Source organism: Pinus tabuliformis, chromosome 7, assembly GCF_031772625.1.
Source record: "Pinus tabuliformis cultivar Carrire ecotype Pingquan chromosome 7, CPIR1, whole genome shotgun sequence".
Taxonomy (NCBI): Eukaryota; Viridiplantae; Streptophyta; class Pinopsida; order Pinales; family Pinaceae; genus Pinus; species Pinus tabuliformis.
This window is the reverse complement of record NC_142293.1, coordinates 1313678102-1313694260: the sequence shown is the minus strand read 5'-3', so window position 1 is coordinate 1313694260 and position 16159 is coordinate 1313678102. Positions and strand designations below refer to the sequence as shown.

The following is a 16159-nucleotide window of genomic DNA, read 5'->3' as shown; positions in this document are numbered from 1 at the left end:
GGACAACTTGTGGGTATATCCGAGGGGATCTTGGATATAGGATTAGTGTCAGTTGCTGAGAGAGTAGGTGGCTAGGAAGAGTGAACCTTTAGGTACTTCCACGAGCCTCAGCTGGTATGATATGACATTGTTAGATACTTAGGAGCAAGATCCTAGGAGCATGGTTGAAAGGAATAGGTCTTTAGATTAGATTCTGAAGTAGGTAGCATGGAAGTCTTCTAGTTAAGAGAGAGCAACTATAGTAGCCGATAACATGGTGGTGTTCGAGACATATCCAGGTGGAGGAGGTTCTTCCAGATGTACCTCCCTCGCTAAGAGGGAGTGTTGAGTTTTGTAGCTCGGAAGGTACTTCTAGCCTTGTTTCTTGACTAGAAGAACCTTATTTAGGAGCTTTCATATGACATACAAAGTATGCAAGTGAGTTGCAGACATGCGGATGTGTTGCATGTGACATCGGTGTTTTAAGAAACGGCTATTCCGAAACGGAAACGGCCGAGTTGGTCCGATTCGATGCCCTCAGGACTGACTCGGTGGAGGAAACGGTTCGTTTGGCCGAGTCAGCCATGACTCGGCCAACTCGGCCGTTTCCTCCACCGAGTTAGTCCTGAGGGCATAGAATCATGAGTTCATGCCATTTTTTCAAAATATGAATGATATACATAAGTTGGCTGCGGATTTTCAGACCCTGTTCCAATGACAATGTATATGTCCACAGATTGATGAATTACAGATCCAATGCTGAACTTTAGGCTGAAAATATTAGCCTCTATGGCCTTCTCATAGACTTCAGTTTTTGTTTCTTGCTTATATATGTTCAGGTCATCAGCCAGCAGGAATGCCCATGGCATATATAAATGAAGTTTTGTTCCTATCTCAGAAATAAAATTACTGGATCTTTTCCTTGAAAAGAAAATGACTTGGGTTTCTTTTCTTTATATTAGTGCACTGCTATCTTGTATTGTAATTCTAAATTAGTACATACTTAGGAAATAGTCGGTGCAGTTAATTGTCCCTGTTATCATCTTCATTTATATTTATAGCAATTAATCTTGTGTGTGCCATAGATAAAGTTATAAACCAGGTAAGTGCATCTCTACTGTAGATGATCTGATGCTTGCAACCATGCATTCTCCTAGAAATCTGTCCTCTCAATTGGATTGCATACATCTTACCTAACTCAACTTAGACTGAACTTTGAAGTCAAAATTAGAAAGCTGCTAGAATAAAACTGAACTAATACATGTAAACTTCTAAGGATACCATGCAAACAGTTGAGGACAATTTGTGGAAATAGAACAGTAATCAATCCTACGTATATAATGCATTATAGTGCTCAGTCAACAAGAGAGGAAGTGCATCGTTGCAACTTGCAGTGCACAGCTCGAATTACTGTAACTGAAGTATCGACATCTGTTCATAAGTGTGTGCTGGACTGCCACATATGTGTCTGGGCTGTAGAAGACTATCTAAGGTACAATTTAACAAGTTGCAATTCCTATGCCAACTGTGTTAGGACTCAGGAGAGTATTAATGTAGAGTGAATCCCATCAATGGATATGCTGTTATAGCATGATAGGAATCAGACATCACATAGATAGGAATCGGACATCACATAGATAGGATATCACATAGATAGGATATCACATAGATAGGAATGTTTTTCTTTAAAATTATGTTTTTTTATAAAAAAAATAAATATTTAATGTATTTTTTACAACGACCGAGTCATTGAAATCGAGCCGGCCGAGTCATTACCGTTTCGGAGTCGGAGTCGGAGTCGATCTTCGGCCGAGTCGGAGTCGGAGTTTTAAAACATTGTGTGACATACATGAAATGTGCATGTAAAGAAAGCTAAAGATAGGATAACCAACTAAAGTTAAGTCACTTATCTTCAATTAACTTGGTGAGCTAATTTTGCTTGTTAATTTTAGTTTAGGAAAGTTATAAATTGAGCCTAAGTGTTGAGGTTAAGACACGACAACAACACAATATTGAGAGAGGCTTCTTAGTGAGCGTGTGTTCTGCCCGAAAGAGTGCAAAGATGCTGGTGATCAGTTTGTAATTTGTATTTTCTCAGATGGGCCATTATCCTAGGACAAGAACCCATGTAAGTTCTGTGATTAATTTATTAATGGAGAACTATTGATTGGGCAGAAATCCGTTTGTGTATGTGATTCAGTTCGAGTAATTTAGCTTCCGCCAAATATTTTTGGTTAGGAACTTGGCCATGTATTCGTTCAGTTTATAGTTACTGGGAACCGAGTACCGGGTGTCGGGTTAGGGAAATTCTAACATTAAAGATGAAACATTTTATTGCTCATCGAGATTGGGCTATTCAAAGTTCCTTTCATTTAGATAATTCATGCGTTAGTCAAGAATTGGGTGAGGGTTAATGAAGGGGGTGGAGCTTAGGCTAGGCTTTTGTCCACGCACTTTAATTTATCCTTGTCAATCTTATGCATTTTACCATTATGGCTCTTGTTTTTTCTTTTCTTTTTGCTACCTCAACCTCTTAGGGTGAAGTTTCCAGTCCCCTACTCAAGGATGAGGAAATCAAGGAACCAATCCTGCTGACAGATAACAATCAACCCAAAGATTGTATGTGGATACATAGGGAAGATGGAAGGTGTCAAGTATGGATTATCATGGACACTTAACATCCATCAAAGCCTCCTATTTGTGTCCCTCCTAGATAGTGAAAAAAGGCCTCAAGAAAGATCACATTAAACTAGGGGCAAGTGATAACCACCAAGGGGAAGCAAGGGAACAAGTGTGTAGTCGAAAGCAGACTATTATCCAATTCAAATTGTGATCCATATTAGAATGCCCTCAAACATTAATTGAAAGAACTTGAATACAAAGAAGGTTTATGTACCTCACATTTGATGACCCACGTTCATCAAATGGGCAGGATGTAGAAATCATTGTTTAGAGAATGGATGAGATTCATCCAAGGCTAGCTATCTATGTATCATAATAGGGCTAGTGGTTGGCAACTTAAACAACAAGAGAAAACTTCTCTTAGGGGTCACCTACATGGGTGGCTAACACCTCCCTTTTGTTGGATGGTGTCCTTCACTAAAGAGAGGGGAGTAGTTGCTGAGGTGACAATGTTGACATTCCCGTGTGTTGCACTTTGTCTAGGTTTCCTAGTGTGGCTTTTCACTAGGTGGTAGAATTTTTTATAACTGATGTTATAAGAACTGGCTTGTCATCGAACCAGTAGACCGCTCAAACCAAAAATTGGTGCGATGCGGACCAGAACCAATGAAAAAATCGGACCAAAAAGCTAGTCAACCAAAAACACAAAATATTCAAATTTTAAACAAAAACATATATATTCATGTGCATCCATATGAATTCAAACCATTTGTATACAAATCTCTCATTTATATATCATGTAAGGGTGCACATAACCAAAATAGCATCGAGTGCAATCCATCTTTCAACCGAAAATGCATCAACAAACATGCGCTAGATGGGCTCTAGCATCCAAAAAAATCATGCTACAACAAATACCTTGATATCATCAAAATCTTTGCCTAGATTGGGATATTCGTCATCAATATTACCCTCTAAGTATTAAAATAAGATAGAAAAAGCATAGCATGTCAAGTGAAGATTCTGTTTGAATGATGTATATGTTTTTAGTAGGATCATGATAGAGGAGTTCAACAATCAATGCCACTAGGTGTTGGAAAAGTAACTAGGTTCGGTCTTCATAATTGTCTTTGTACTCATGTCATTGTGTATTTTGGATATAACAAATGAAGAAAGAAAAATTATTATTTTCGAGCATGGGTTTCATGCTTCTTTTGATTGGTTAACTAGGTTAAGCATGTTCTTCATACTTCTAGGGTTTGTCATGAGAGTCAATTTCAATTGTATAAGACCCATTTGGGCATATTGTATCATGCAAAAGAATTTATTTTTGAGTCTATAAAGTCAAGAAACCCTCCAAGCACAAGTCAGTCCTGTCATGTTGAAGTCGGCCTAGTAATGGGCTATTTGGCCACATGTGAAGTGTATATAAAGGAAATGATTTGATTCATTGGAGGACACATCAAGTTTGATCTGAAGTTCGATTTGAACTTCTATCTGCACCTAAATTAGAAGAAAAAAGAGCAGAAGGCAAGAAGAAAGGAGAAGAATCCAAGCGAAGAAGGGAAGTTTGATCTCTGACCTAAATCAATTCACATGTGCAAGACTTTTAGGGTTTCTGTAGTAGCTGCAAGTTCGAAACTACATGACGAAGTTGCAAACTTGATTAAGAGGGCCAAGACTTTGGAAGTTACAGAAGGATGGCACTTTGACCTTTGTTGACTTTGGTGGACCTTGGCTCTTTTGGAGGAGAATTCTGGAGGGCTAACTTGGAGCTTGCAGGAGGTTTGTCTTTGGGTCTTGGGGTCTCATTTTGATTTGATTCTATAAGGAGGAGATTGTTCGGGTTTTCCCCAAGTTTTGGGGTTTTGCCCTGGCATGGAGCCTATATCTTGTGTCTATTTTCTCTTGTGATCTTCATGTTTACATTTTGATAATTGCTTGATGAAAGAAAACACAAATAATTTAATAGAAGCCAACAAAGTTCAGAAGTAATTATCAAGTTAAGGAGAATCAATATTAATCTACAAACTTCTTGATTTTCCAACATGGTATGACAGCTAAGGTTGGTGACGGAGATCGAAGATCACAATTTGTTGGCATTCCAAGAGGGATCCAAAGTTCAATATAAGTTTGACTGTGGATTGACATAAAGGTCGCTGTTCTTAAAGTTCTGGGCATAGCAAACAATCCAAGTATCATTTGAAATGAAGATGAGCTTATCTGAGACATAATTCGAATTATTCTTTGCTTATCTGAGGTCTAGAAATTTGAGAATCCAAGTCTGATGGTACATTGATCTACTACTTTACAAGGTTTCTTCTTATGCAAGTTATATGAATGTGGTACAAGTCACCTCCTCCAAGATACAACTGAAATATGAACTAGACCAAGATATTCCTCTGAATTATACATGTAATGTTCATTCCAAGGACATTCTGAAGGACATCTGAAACATCAAGACAATATCAACACTTTTTTATGAATATGTCATCAATTGGAATCAAGTCTTCAAATGGTAACCGAGATCTAATCAATGAAGAGCCAAACCTCTGTATTAGTATATCTCTAAGAGCGAAGATCAACGACAATATTATAGTGACATATCTCCATGAGAAGGTTGAACTTGAAGGACATTGATGCTTTGGTTGTCTTGGTGATTGTTGTCCTTTCATGCTAGTAGACATGGTTGTGGAGCCTTGTGCTCATTATATGGTTCATGACGCACTTTGATGTATGGCTCCCTTGATGGAACACGTCATTACATTTGGGCTAAGCTAACATTATAGGCATCTTCATTTGGTTGGCTTAATCATAATGGCATAGTATGCTTGGCATTGTCCCCTTGTTATCACTTGATTTCACTTTCATTTGGGTTGGTTTGACATGGTCTAGGCATGTTTTAAGCCTTGATACAACAAGATGCTAGCTTTCATGTGCTTATTTTGCATTAATTATAGCATCCTAACTTCATTGGCATATGGTTTCAAGAGAGTGTTCTTCACTTGCAATCTTTCTCAAGAGGATCTAGCCCTTTCAATGACTAGTTTTGCATGCTTTTGACTTATTTGGAACACTTTGTCCTTAGACACCCTTGATTGGTTGGAGATTATTGGCACATGAGTTAATTCTAAATTTCTAAGTGATATGGACTACCATTACATGAAGTGCACTCTGTTTTTTCACTTTTGATGGCACATAATTGGAGGCATACACAAACTTGACATCACTTTGTGGCTTGAACAGTGAGGTCACTCTTTGTTCATCTTGAGTTGGCACATGCTTGTATGGATCTATCACCTTGCACACCTTTTGCTTTATGGATGAAGATATCCCAACTTTGGAGGAATATCTTGGACACATGTTGAGCGATGGTCTTATTTTATTGGTTGACGAGGGCACACCCCCTTTTTTCATGGAATTATTTGAGCTTTGATAGCATTTCATATGTGTACTTCATAGATTTGATGCCTTGTTCCATGGATCCACTTGCTTGACACTTGATTCGAGGAAGTTTTCCACCATTTGAGGCTACATAGCACACTCTTCTATGCCATATTGACGGAACATTCACTTGGAGATCTCACACTTACCATCTTTGGATTGTTGACATGGTTCATGCTGTACTTTGAGGAGGCACCCACCTTGAGAAGGTTGCTTACGCTACCACCTATGTTATTTTGAGAAGACATCCACATTGGAAGAGATTTAGAGAACATTTATTCACGAGTGAGAGGACATCTCACGTTAGAGAGACGCATATCCAGCACTGGAGGGTTTTATATTGTCACTCTCCCGTTTCTAGGCCATTGATGAGGATGTTTCACATTAAAAGAGATCTAGGAGGTTCCAAACCCTAGGTCTACAGTTCTATTGCATGCCACTTGTTAGTTTCTATTGCATCGAAGGTGTTCTAGTCTCGAAACTTTGTGGAGAGGCTAAAACACATGAGATCTTCATAACCGAGAAATCATTTTTGAAAATTCCACCCAGAAGTGTCTCAATTAGATTATTAACCTATTTTTAATATTTCCTAAGTCTAAACTTAGGAAATCTGGTTAATTAATCATTATTAATTGAGATAAAGTGTGAATCATCTAGAAACTCACATGGATCGACTGTGAATTAATATTAGCGATCGATTAAGGTTTAATCTTGGCTGTTGGAGCTCCAACAAAAGATTATAAGAAGAAGTTGATGGGTAGATGGAGAACACACTTGTGAGAACCACAAAGAATTCGATTTCCTTGGAGAGTTTGATTTTCCAGAGAGCCAACAGTGCTGGGAGAGTTCGAGCTTCAGTAAGGAAGCAGAGAGAGGGCAGAGAAAGTGAGGCCAAAGGAAGCCTTCCGGATCCGACGATTGCATTTGTAGAGAGGTAGAGATAACCACAGTGAGGCTGACACAAGGGCTGCGTGGAAGCCTCTAGATGCAATTCGTGCTGGAGAGAAGCCGAGTTTCAGTGCCAGAGGCCAAGAAAGGGTTCCAGAAGGTCGGAGAGACAGTTTGTTAACCAGTGGCAGACAAGACGGCTACAGGAGAAGTTGATTCAGGCTAAGCGTAGAAGGGACTATGCTAGGGTAATGCAGGCCTACGCAAAAGCAGTTTGGACGACTCACTTGGAGCTACAGTCAGAGCCCATATTTGCCTGTGGGGTGAGGAAAATTCCTCACTAAATTTATGCCAGTGTTTTTCTTTGTACGATAGCCAGATTCAGCATTCAGTTGTACTTTGAATTTCTCATTGCTGCATAATAATATAAAACCCTCATCTGTTGCAATGGTTTTCCCAAGTTGGGTTTTTCTGGGGACTTTTGCCCAAAAATAAATGTGTCAAATTTTATGCGTGAGTGGGCTGGTATTTTCTCGATTTGCAATGCTATTTTCTTCCGCAATTTATTTGTGGAGGTTGCAGTGTGAATTATTTGGTATTTGCCGTACCAGATAAATTGTTAAATTAATTAACAATTAGAAAAATATTTTCCAGTTGCTGCAATAGGATTTTAGAAGTTGGAATTTTCACACTACTAAGATGTTTTAGTGAGTGAAGTCTAGGCCATACCCATTTTGAAGTTATTGCACACGCGTTGTCATTTCCCCATTTCTTTTATCCTCTTTACGTTGTAGTCCCTATGGCCATTGCCTCTTCTATATTATATAAGTAATTTGCAGGGGCATATCAGCCCAGCTATTGATCGAAGCGAAAGGGAGTATTAGCTCAACATGTGTAGGAGGAGGACAAATAGCTATTTAGAGGGTGTATTAGCTTGAAGAGTGGTTATCTGTTGACAATGTGCTCATATTACAGCCAAATCAATGTCATTAGATGCATAATGGTCACAACATTTCATAATTATGGCTAAATAAATATTGTGACAAATTTTGATGGAGTTAAGGCATTTTCAAATTTGTCATTAGAAAAGTCTCGCTGCATCTTGAGTCTTGACCACTTGTTTCATGGAGCACCCCACCTTGATTGCTTAAGCACTTTGGTGGTTATTTGTGGGGATTATTGTTTATGTATGGCCATGATGGAGAACACACTAGCTATTGGGGCCACATGTCACATATTTTTATGCACTATTTATAGGATGTCTCACATTGGAGAGCTATATGTTCACTTTGGAGGATCCAAACTTGAGATCAAAGGTTTCATTCCATGTTTTGAGGATTATTATTATGGGAGCACTACACTTGGAGGCCAGATGTTGGAGCTGTGATTTGTTCTCATTTCCTTTTGATGGGGACATCCTACCTTCATTGAGTGTCTTTATTGAAGACTTGTACATGTGTCCGATCGCCACTTCTTACTTCATGTATTGTAAGTTAGTTGTTGGAGGATATTGTTTCTTTACTTCCTCCTAAGGCTAGATCTACGGTTTTCACCTTTAGATATTATTATTATATTGTACATGAAGATGGAGCTCAAACCTATGCAAGGATTTGCTCTTTTAATTGTTTCTCATGGTTGATTTGGTGAGGAGTCTCTCCTCTTGGAGCTTTGTTGAATGTCTTTGTGGAGGCTTAATGGAAATTTTAAGGGTTCTTGCTTGTTATGTGGGAAGTTATGTTTTATTCCAGGTATACCCTTCTTGAGTTGGAGAAGAGCCAACCAAAAGCGAGAGGATAGGTTGTTTATGTGAGAATGGTGACTTCCCTTATAGGTCACCTTGGGTTGCATCTTGTGGATTAGGGCTTATATCATTAAGTGCAAGTTGGGAAGGTAACACAATTTTTTGGTAAATTTTGCAAGGTATTGCTGTCGATATGGTCTATAAAATGGTGGTCGTATCCATCAATTACAAGATATGTGTGTATTAATAGCATTGGGGCTGAATATTAAAGAAGGGCAGAGATCATTTTGTCAATGGTAGATGATGTTTTGATTCTTGAATAAAAAGAGAATTATTGGAAATTGTGATGGAAAATTATACATCATTGATTGCTTATTTGCAGAGGTGCATAGCAGAAGACTACAGGTATAGAATTGGCAGTAGTGTAACAGTGCCATCTCTATAGCAGTTCAGTTCTGGCAGGCTGAAAGTTCTGTTGCAGGATTGTGCCACAGGACTGATTTGGGATAGGAGCGACTTGGCACAGAGGTGACATTGCATGATTTGCTAATGTGGATGTGACCATCGGGCAATGTTTTAATTGGTCAAAGATGATCACTGACCGAGTGACTTCTTATCACTGGTTAATTGGGCACCTACCAATTATATGAAAAGCACATGGGAGACTTGTTCAACTTTCGTCATTTCTAAATCTATAAATATGTTAAATTGTTAATGCTTCATTTGCCAAGGTTAGATAGCAAGATGATTAGATTAAATGTTAGAATTATCAAGTGAACCATTGGACCTGTAATCTTCTTGTGCGGCTAAAGAGTCCTACAACACACTTGAGATCCGTTTGTGGCTATTTTGTTCTCTGTACATTGTTGTACTATTTATGGTATCTTAATTAACAGAGGGTCATCATTTTTGCAATCCTACTGTACTGAGATTTGTTGTGTGATTCAATATTTGATTTGCTATTCTGTTATTTGAAATGTTAATATGTTCTTGTAAAATCTGTTTGTTTGTTATTAGCGTAAAACTGTCGAGCCGTTTAGAGCGCATTTTTGTTCTGTTGATTTGGTGACATCAATAAGTGACTCATATACTGTTGAAGTGGGATGGTTTTGTGCTGCCCTCTGTAGATCTTCTCAAAGATCTGTTTGATGCTGTTCTGGAGCTTAGAGCAGAAAGCTACTGTGCTGCAGTGTTAACATGAAGAAGATGCATGTTGTTATCTAAAGGTCGTGTCGGTTGCAATCTGCATTGGTATCAGGGAAGGTTGGGTGTGATTAGAAGGGAATTTAATGCGCTGTTAGTCTTTTGCCTTGAAAAATATGAAGTTCCGACAGATTTGCAGAACCCTTAGTTTTCCCAGAATAATATGAAGGGTGTGCTTTAGAAATGTTATTTTCCATATCTTGTATATTGCATACTTCATGATGTGTTTGTTGGGGTGTCTGCCCATCACATGCTGAAAATGCAAGTAGACCAACAGCAAAAGAAGTTGCAAGTCACTTGATAGTATGCGAGCCTGAAGGATAAAGCAATGCTTTTTGCAAGGGATAAAATGCAAAATGTGTGGTTGTTGAAGATAATGATTGTGGGCAGTAAGAGATGATGCAAGGTGAAAGCCATGGTAAATATGTAGATTGTGGTGATAGTTACATGGGCAGATAATGGGTAGGGAAATTTGTAGTTTAGATGAACATTCCATTCACAACAAAAATGTGAAAATGAAAGTGACATAATGAGGATTCAGAATAGTGGAGATGTTGGAGGCACAGAGCATAACTCTACTCTAACTCGCTAAATTGAATCAAAATATTGAATATACTGTATATTTGGTAATAACTGCAAACATGGGAAGATGATTGAAAATATGGAACTGAGCAAGAAGATAAAGGGACAAATCAAACTATAATTAAGTGCAGAGAAACTGAGATGCAAAAGGACGTTAATGGGACTATAGTGAAATTGACTGCTGAGAACCAACAGATGCAATTGCAGAAGATATGTATGATTTGTGAAATCTGAGATGATTAGTTTAAGGTTAGGGAATTTAATGTTTTAGCACCAATGTTAAAAAGTTGAAGGCTGGTGCATGTTTTCTTTAATCACTGTTTGAAAGCTCTTATGGGATTTTCTGTGGGTCTAAGCTGGGTTTCATTTCATGGTGGACAAATGCATCTGCCAGATACTTAGTGCACAAGGAAAATGGTTCAAATAATATATATTGATTGTTGAATTGATTCTCTTACAATGAAATAAATATTGATAAATAAATGGCCTATGCTAATCTTTGGTAAGCATAGCTTTAAGTCATTCATTACTTTTAACTTATTTGACCAAAGAGCGTAATTAATAATATTAGGAAATAATGTTCCTGAAAGGTCCATTATGGATTGGAAAACTTGATTGGGCACAGGGAACGAGGGCTTCAAGTACCCTACGGAGCTCAGTTTTCTATTATCTTCTCTCTGGATTTCTCTATTTAATGTGACACGATAGCCTGTTGCATCTCGTTTCTGATTTCAACTCAGTTTGTGTTTTTTCATCTTTTTTTTATTAGCAGCATATTTTATAATTTCTATGAATTGATAGGCTTTAATATAATGAATATTGTTACTTTTTATGTTTGCTTTTTTTATAATGTTATCTTTAATGTTTATTGTAATTATATTCAGTGTTCAGCAACAAGTTTAGTTTTGTGTTAGAGACAGCAATAATAGTGAAGCTGATATTTGATTTGATTGTTCAGGAATTAGTGAAGAAAAAGGCTGTTGACGAGGCCATTAAATCTGCCTATATGAAAGATGATCATCTCGTTGACTTCCCTGCTTTTCATACATATGACCGAAATGGTACTAAAGATATAATATCTACTGTTCTAGTCTTGTATAGACGAACACTATCTTATTTTTTATTCAAGAATTCTGTTTCTTGCCATTGTACAATCTTCTCTCACTCTTTCTGGTCTAGTGGAAAGAAGTGATAATAATATAACAAGCTACACTTGTAACTTGGACGAATGATAAACCTGTAGTGGTTGACTAGAAGACTTGCATATGCAGGCCTATTAGTTCGTCTGGAATCAGGATCAGGAGAACATTTGTCCTCCTCACTAAAGCGTTACATCCAAGAGCTTTTGAAGGTTGGTTCATCCATTGTTTAGCATGAATCCAGTCACTTTGAAAAATTGCCCTATGATAATTTCTGTGTAAAACCAAGCAATAAGCTATTTCACATATATTCAAATGCAATATTATGTTTCTAAGACTTACACCTTTTCATTTCCTTTAGGTGAATATGCAGAGTGCATATGGACCAGAATGGGCCGCGGAAGAGAAAATCAAACGCAGAGAAATGGTTGCTCCTGAAGCGCGGTATATTTTTGTGCGGAGTGTGCAAAGTGCTGACAATGAACATCTTTGCAATATAAATAATAAGGAAGAGGTGCATGAGTGTCAGTGGACAGGTGATGGAGACCGTGTGGTTGCTTTTGTGCATTATCGATTCATTGTTGAGGAAGAAATTCCTGTAGTCTATGTTTATGAACTTCAGTTACAGCAATGTGTGCAAGGAAGAGGGCTTGGCAAATTTTTGATGCAGCTAATTGAACTTATCGCACGCAAGGTAGTTTTCCTCATAAAATTCTGATCTTGAGAATGCTTCTATTAAAATTTAATTTAGCAGTGTCCACATAGTTTGTTTTATATTACAGAATGTTCACTAGGTACCACGCTGGAGTTATTTGGGTCATATCCAGGGAACAGATTTATGCCTTAGCATCTGATCTTCAGTTGCAATGCAGGATGAGTTGGTATGTCCTTTTATTGTGCTTGATTTATTCATTTCTTTTGGCTTTGATTTTGCAGAACCAGATGAAGGCAGTGATGCTTACTGTTCAGAAAAGAAATATATCTGCAATGAATTTCTACACTAGCAAACTAAGGTTAGAAGCAGAAACTATCAATTTTTGTACTAAAAGACAATTTAGTGCTGAACTAGAAGCTATGTAGTGACTGTTTGGAGTCGTTAGTTTTACCTTTATTTCAATGCATAAAACTATATTTTATTTTTACCCTACTTAGTGTGTGTGTTGGTTAATCAGGGAAAATGTTGAGTATGAAATTTATCTTAAAGTATAGAAACCTTGGTGAATTATACTAGTTCCTAATATGTGAAATGTTTAGGATTTTTTTTTAGTTCTTAATTTTTTTTTGTTATTTTAATAAAAATATTCATATTCCTAATGGTTTTATATAATATCTATAAAATTTTGGCAATTTTTAAGATAAAAATAATTTTATCCTATCAAATTTGGGCGAATTCTTTTTAGAAGAAAATAGAAATTGGCGAATCTCTTTTTTGGAAAAGGCATAGAAAACTAGCCCATCTGAAATTTAACCCCCAAAATTTATTTGTAGATTCAGTCGTAAAAGCTGCATGAAAAGATATATTTTAACTGTTCTTGGGTTCTTGTGTGTTGTAGATACATAATTTCCAGCATATCACCATCACGAGTAGATCCACTGGTGAGTATGCTTGATAACCATTATCTGACAGGCAATATTCCGTTTTGCATACTCTCTTACCTCTCTATGCAATAAGCTTCGAACAGGGTATAGCGGTTGTACGTTTCAAGTGTCTGTTAACTAAATGATTTCTGATTGTAAAATTGCAGTGGGCACTATGATGGTCTTTAGTTTAACTTACTTCAGGGTCAGTTTTAGTTGCCTGGCTGTGTACTTGGCTTGTCCCATGTCATATTTCATTGGATGAGTATAAGATATTTGTTTAGACACTAGATGGTGAAGCCTATCATTAGCAGTCTCCTCACAATGCTTCGTTTTATTTTGCTTTATTTGATTTTTTACTCTTAATTTTTAATTTTTGTTTTGCTGCTTTGTTTTTTCTTTTCTTTTTGTTTAATTCTAGTGCTTCTCTTTATTTATATCCTTTTCATTTAAGATTAATGCAAGAAACTCAAGTATTCCTTTTCTTTGCATGCAAAAGTTCTATTAGAATAAAAAACTCATATTTCAATTTTGTTTTGGCATGTAGATCGGAGCAGAGAAGAGTTATGAAATCCTCTGCAAAACATTTGATTCTGAAGCCAAGATGAAACTGGAGGTATGGTTTAAAATTAGATTTACATTGTGAAAGTTTGAATCCAAGATCCACATTTTTGCAGCATGTTCATATAGCTTATATCCTTAAAGAATGTACCAAGGAGTGAGTTAATAAGTGAACAAACTCAACCTTTCTGAGGGAGTTTATGTGTTTTCCAGTGAGGTAAAGTTCCATGTTGATCTACACTTTATTTTCAAAATTTCAATGATCTAGGTTGTGTTGTCTTAAAATGAGCCAAAACCTCTGAGGGCAATGTTCCAAGGTCAAAGTTCCCTTCAGTCAGGTGGAACTATTATCTTCTGCCATAATTCCTTCCAGATTTAGGGAAGAATTTCAATGCAAGAAAAGGTTGAGTTTGTCCACGAATTAACTTCATTCGTATACATTATGACTTGTACTTTCCAAAATTGACTTTGAGTGGAGTCTTAACATATGATTGGGAACTCTATTTGTCAGTGTTAAAATTTCGTTGTGGTTTTGTGATTACAGGAAGATGGCAGATCAGGGGCTGACTAATTATCTGGGTGGAAGTCTAGGCCTCAAGATGTTTGAAGCATTTTTGCAAAATAGTATTACAGAAAAAGGCTTGCACCGGCATTTAGACAAATTCGAGTGTTGAATTCCTATGCTAAATTATTCATTTTGGGCAATTACATTCATTTATTATTCTTTATTTATATATGCGTTCTATGTATGTAGTAAATAATGATCTGTGCGGAGGATGAAATACATCTTTCCCTCAAATTTTGTGCCTGCCCTTGGTAGGCAACCTATATGGGGACTGGGAAATACTCAGGACATTTTCTAGTATTAGTATTGTCACTTTATCTTCTTAGTCCCCTTGTCATATACACGTCTCGATGCCAAAGATTTGGAAGTTATACTTCAAAATGTGCGAAAATAATATCTTTTCTGACTTCAGTGCTGAGTGCTGCCATGTGATATTCTGTTATGTATTTAAAGTTGCGGTGCAGAGCATCTCTCTAAGGTGTATGTTTCCTTTTCCTTAAACGTGTTATTTCCCTCTAATATTGAAAGAGGTTTTTGCCAAGATTAATGAGTTCTCTCAAGGTATGATCTTCAGCGTAACAGCTTTTGTCTGGACTCTAGTAATGTTAGTAATGTTTAGTTAATAGATATTTTCTGGACTCCTGGACACTGATTTATTTTCTTTTTGTTATTTGTAGCACATTTGTTTATATGGTTGTAGCTTTATAAATACCCAATCCCCCACTTGAATTCGATTTTGTTGTGATGTTGGTTTCCTTCCATCTTGTTTTGTGTTATAGTCAAGTTGTCCATCGATAGTTTGGGGAACTTTGCATTGGTGCTCTATGTATTTGAACCTTCACTTCCCTTTCAAGGGTGGTGTGATGGACGATGATAGTAATTTGCTATAAATGGGGATATGTTCGATGAATTGTGGGTTAAGAAAGACCACTAGTTGACTCATTGTTTATTTATTAGATGCAAAGCAATAAAGATATCGGTTTAGAAATTTACTCAATCTCAATTTGCCCATTGGATAGAGGATGATAAGAGGATCTTTGAGTCAATCAAGCACCCAAACATTGCCCATTGGATAGAGGATGATAAGAGAAGCAGTAGGTCAATCAAGTGCCCAAACATAAAAACAATTCAGTGCAAAAATTAGCAATGAAAATTGTTTCTCTATCACTTGTAATAATCCTAGGGATTCTCTGTAACTTCTGAATTATTTCCATGGATGTTGCGGCTAAAGTATTTTCTTCAAAAGGATGAGGAAGAGCATAAGAATGGGCATACTTGAGTTGAGAGAATGATAAGAGGAGTCAATCAAGCACCCAAACAGAACAACAATTCAGTGCAAAAATTAGCAATGAAAATTGTTTCTCTATGCTTGTAATAATCCTAGGGATTCCCTGGAACTACTGAATTATTTCCATGGATGTTGCGGCTAAAGTATTTCCTTTAAAAGGATGAGAAAGAGCATAAGGATGGGCATACTTGAGTTGAGCCAACACTACCATGATTTTTTTTTTTTCAATAATTTTATTATATCATTCAGATTGTCATAGACTTGCAATAAAATTCATTGACATATCTTTCCAGCATTGGCTTGGTACACCTAATGGTTGTAGAAAATGAGTGTCTTAATTGTCCCACTTTTTATTCTGTTGGCAAACAAATCATTCAACCACAAACTTTTGAACATTAGTTTAAAAACTCATCTTTATCTTATGGTAAGTTTTTAGGGACTATGTTCTGTCAGAGATGTTTGCATTTTCAAAAGGAAACCTTCTATTTAAGTTGAGAAATCCTATATAAATCTAGGTGATCTTGATGAGATAATAAATCATTCTTCCACGCAAATGTATTTAATGCACT

The 16159-nt window shown here is 36.9% G+C and overlaps 1 protein-coding gene across 6 annotated transcripts in view; it reads left to right on the top strand.

Annotated features, from left to right (window-relative positions):
* The window catches only part of LOC149252375 (Acyl-CoA N-acyltransferases (NAT) superfamily protein), a 107792-nt gene extending 93079 nt beyond the window's left edge, over positions 1 to 14713 (top strand). For 5 of the 6 annotated variants that reach the window (XM_089459673.1, XM_089459672.1, XM_089459669.1 and 2 more), the window contains 7 exons: positions 11418 to 11520; positions 11731 to 11810; positions 11960 to 12292; positions 12535 to 12611; positions 13152 to 13194; positions 13724 to 13792; positions 14282 to 14713. In XM_089459673.1, coding sequence (XP_089315799.1) covers positions 11466 to 11520; positions 11731 to 11810; positions 11960 to 12292; positions 12535 to 12611; positions 13152 to 13194; positions 13724 to 13792; positions 14282 to 14308 — 684 coding nt within the window. In that variant the 5' untranslated portion in view covers positions 11418 to 11465 and the 3' untranslated portion in view covers positions 14309 to 14713. The remainder of the gene's footprint in view (positions 1 to 11417; positions 11521 to 11730; positions 11811 to 11959; positions 12293 to 12534; positions 12612 to 13151; positions 13195 to 13723; positions 13793 to 14281) is intronic. The other variant, XM_089459671.1, reaches the window with a different exon arrangement.
* Positions 14714 to 16159: the final 1446 nt, after the last annotated feature.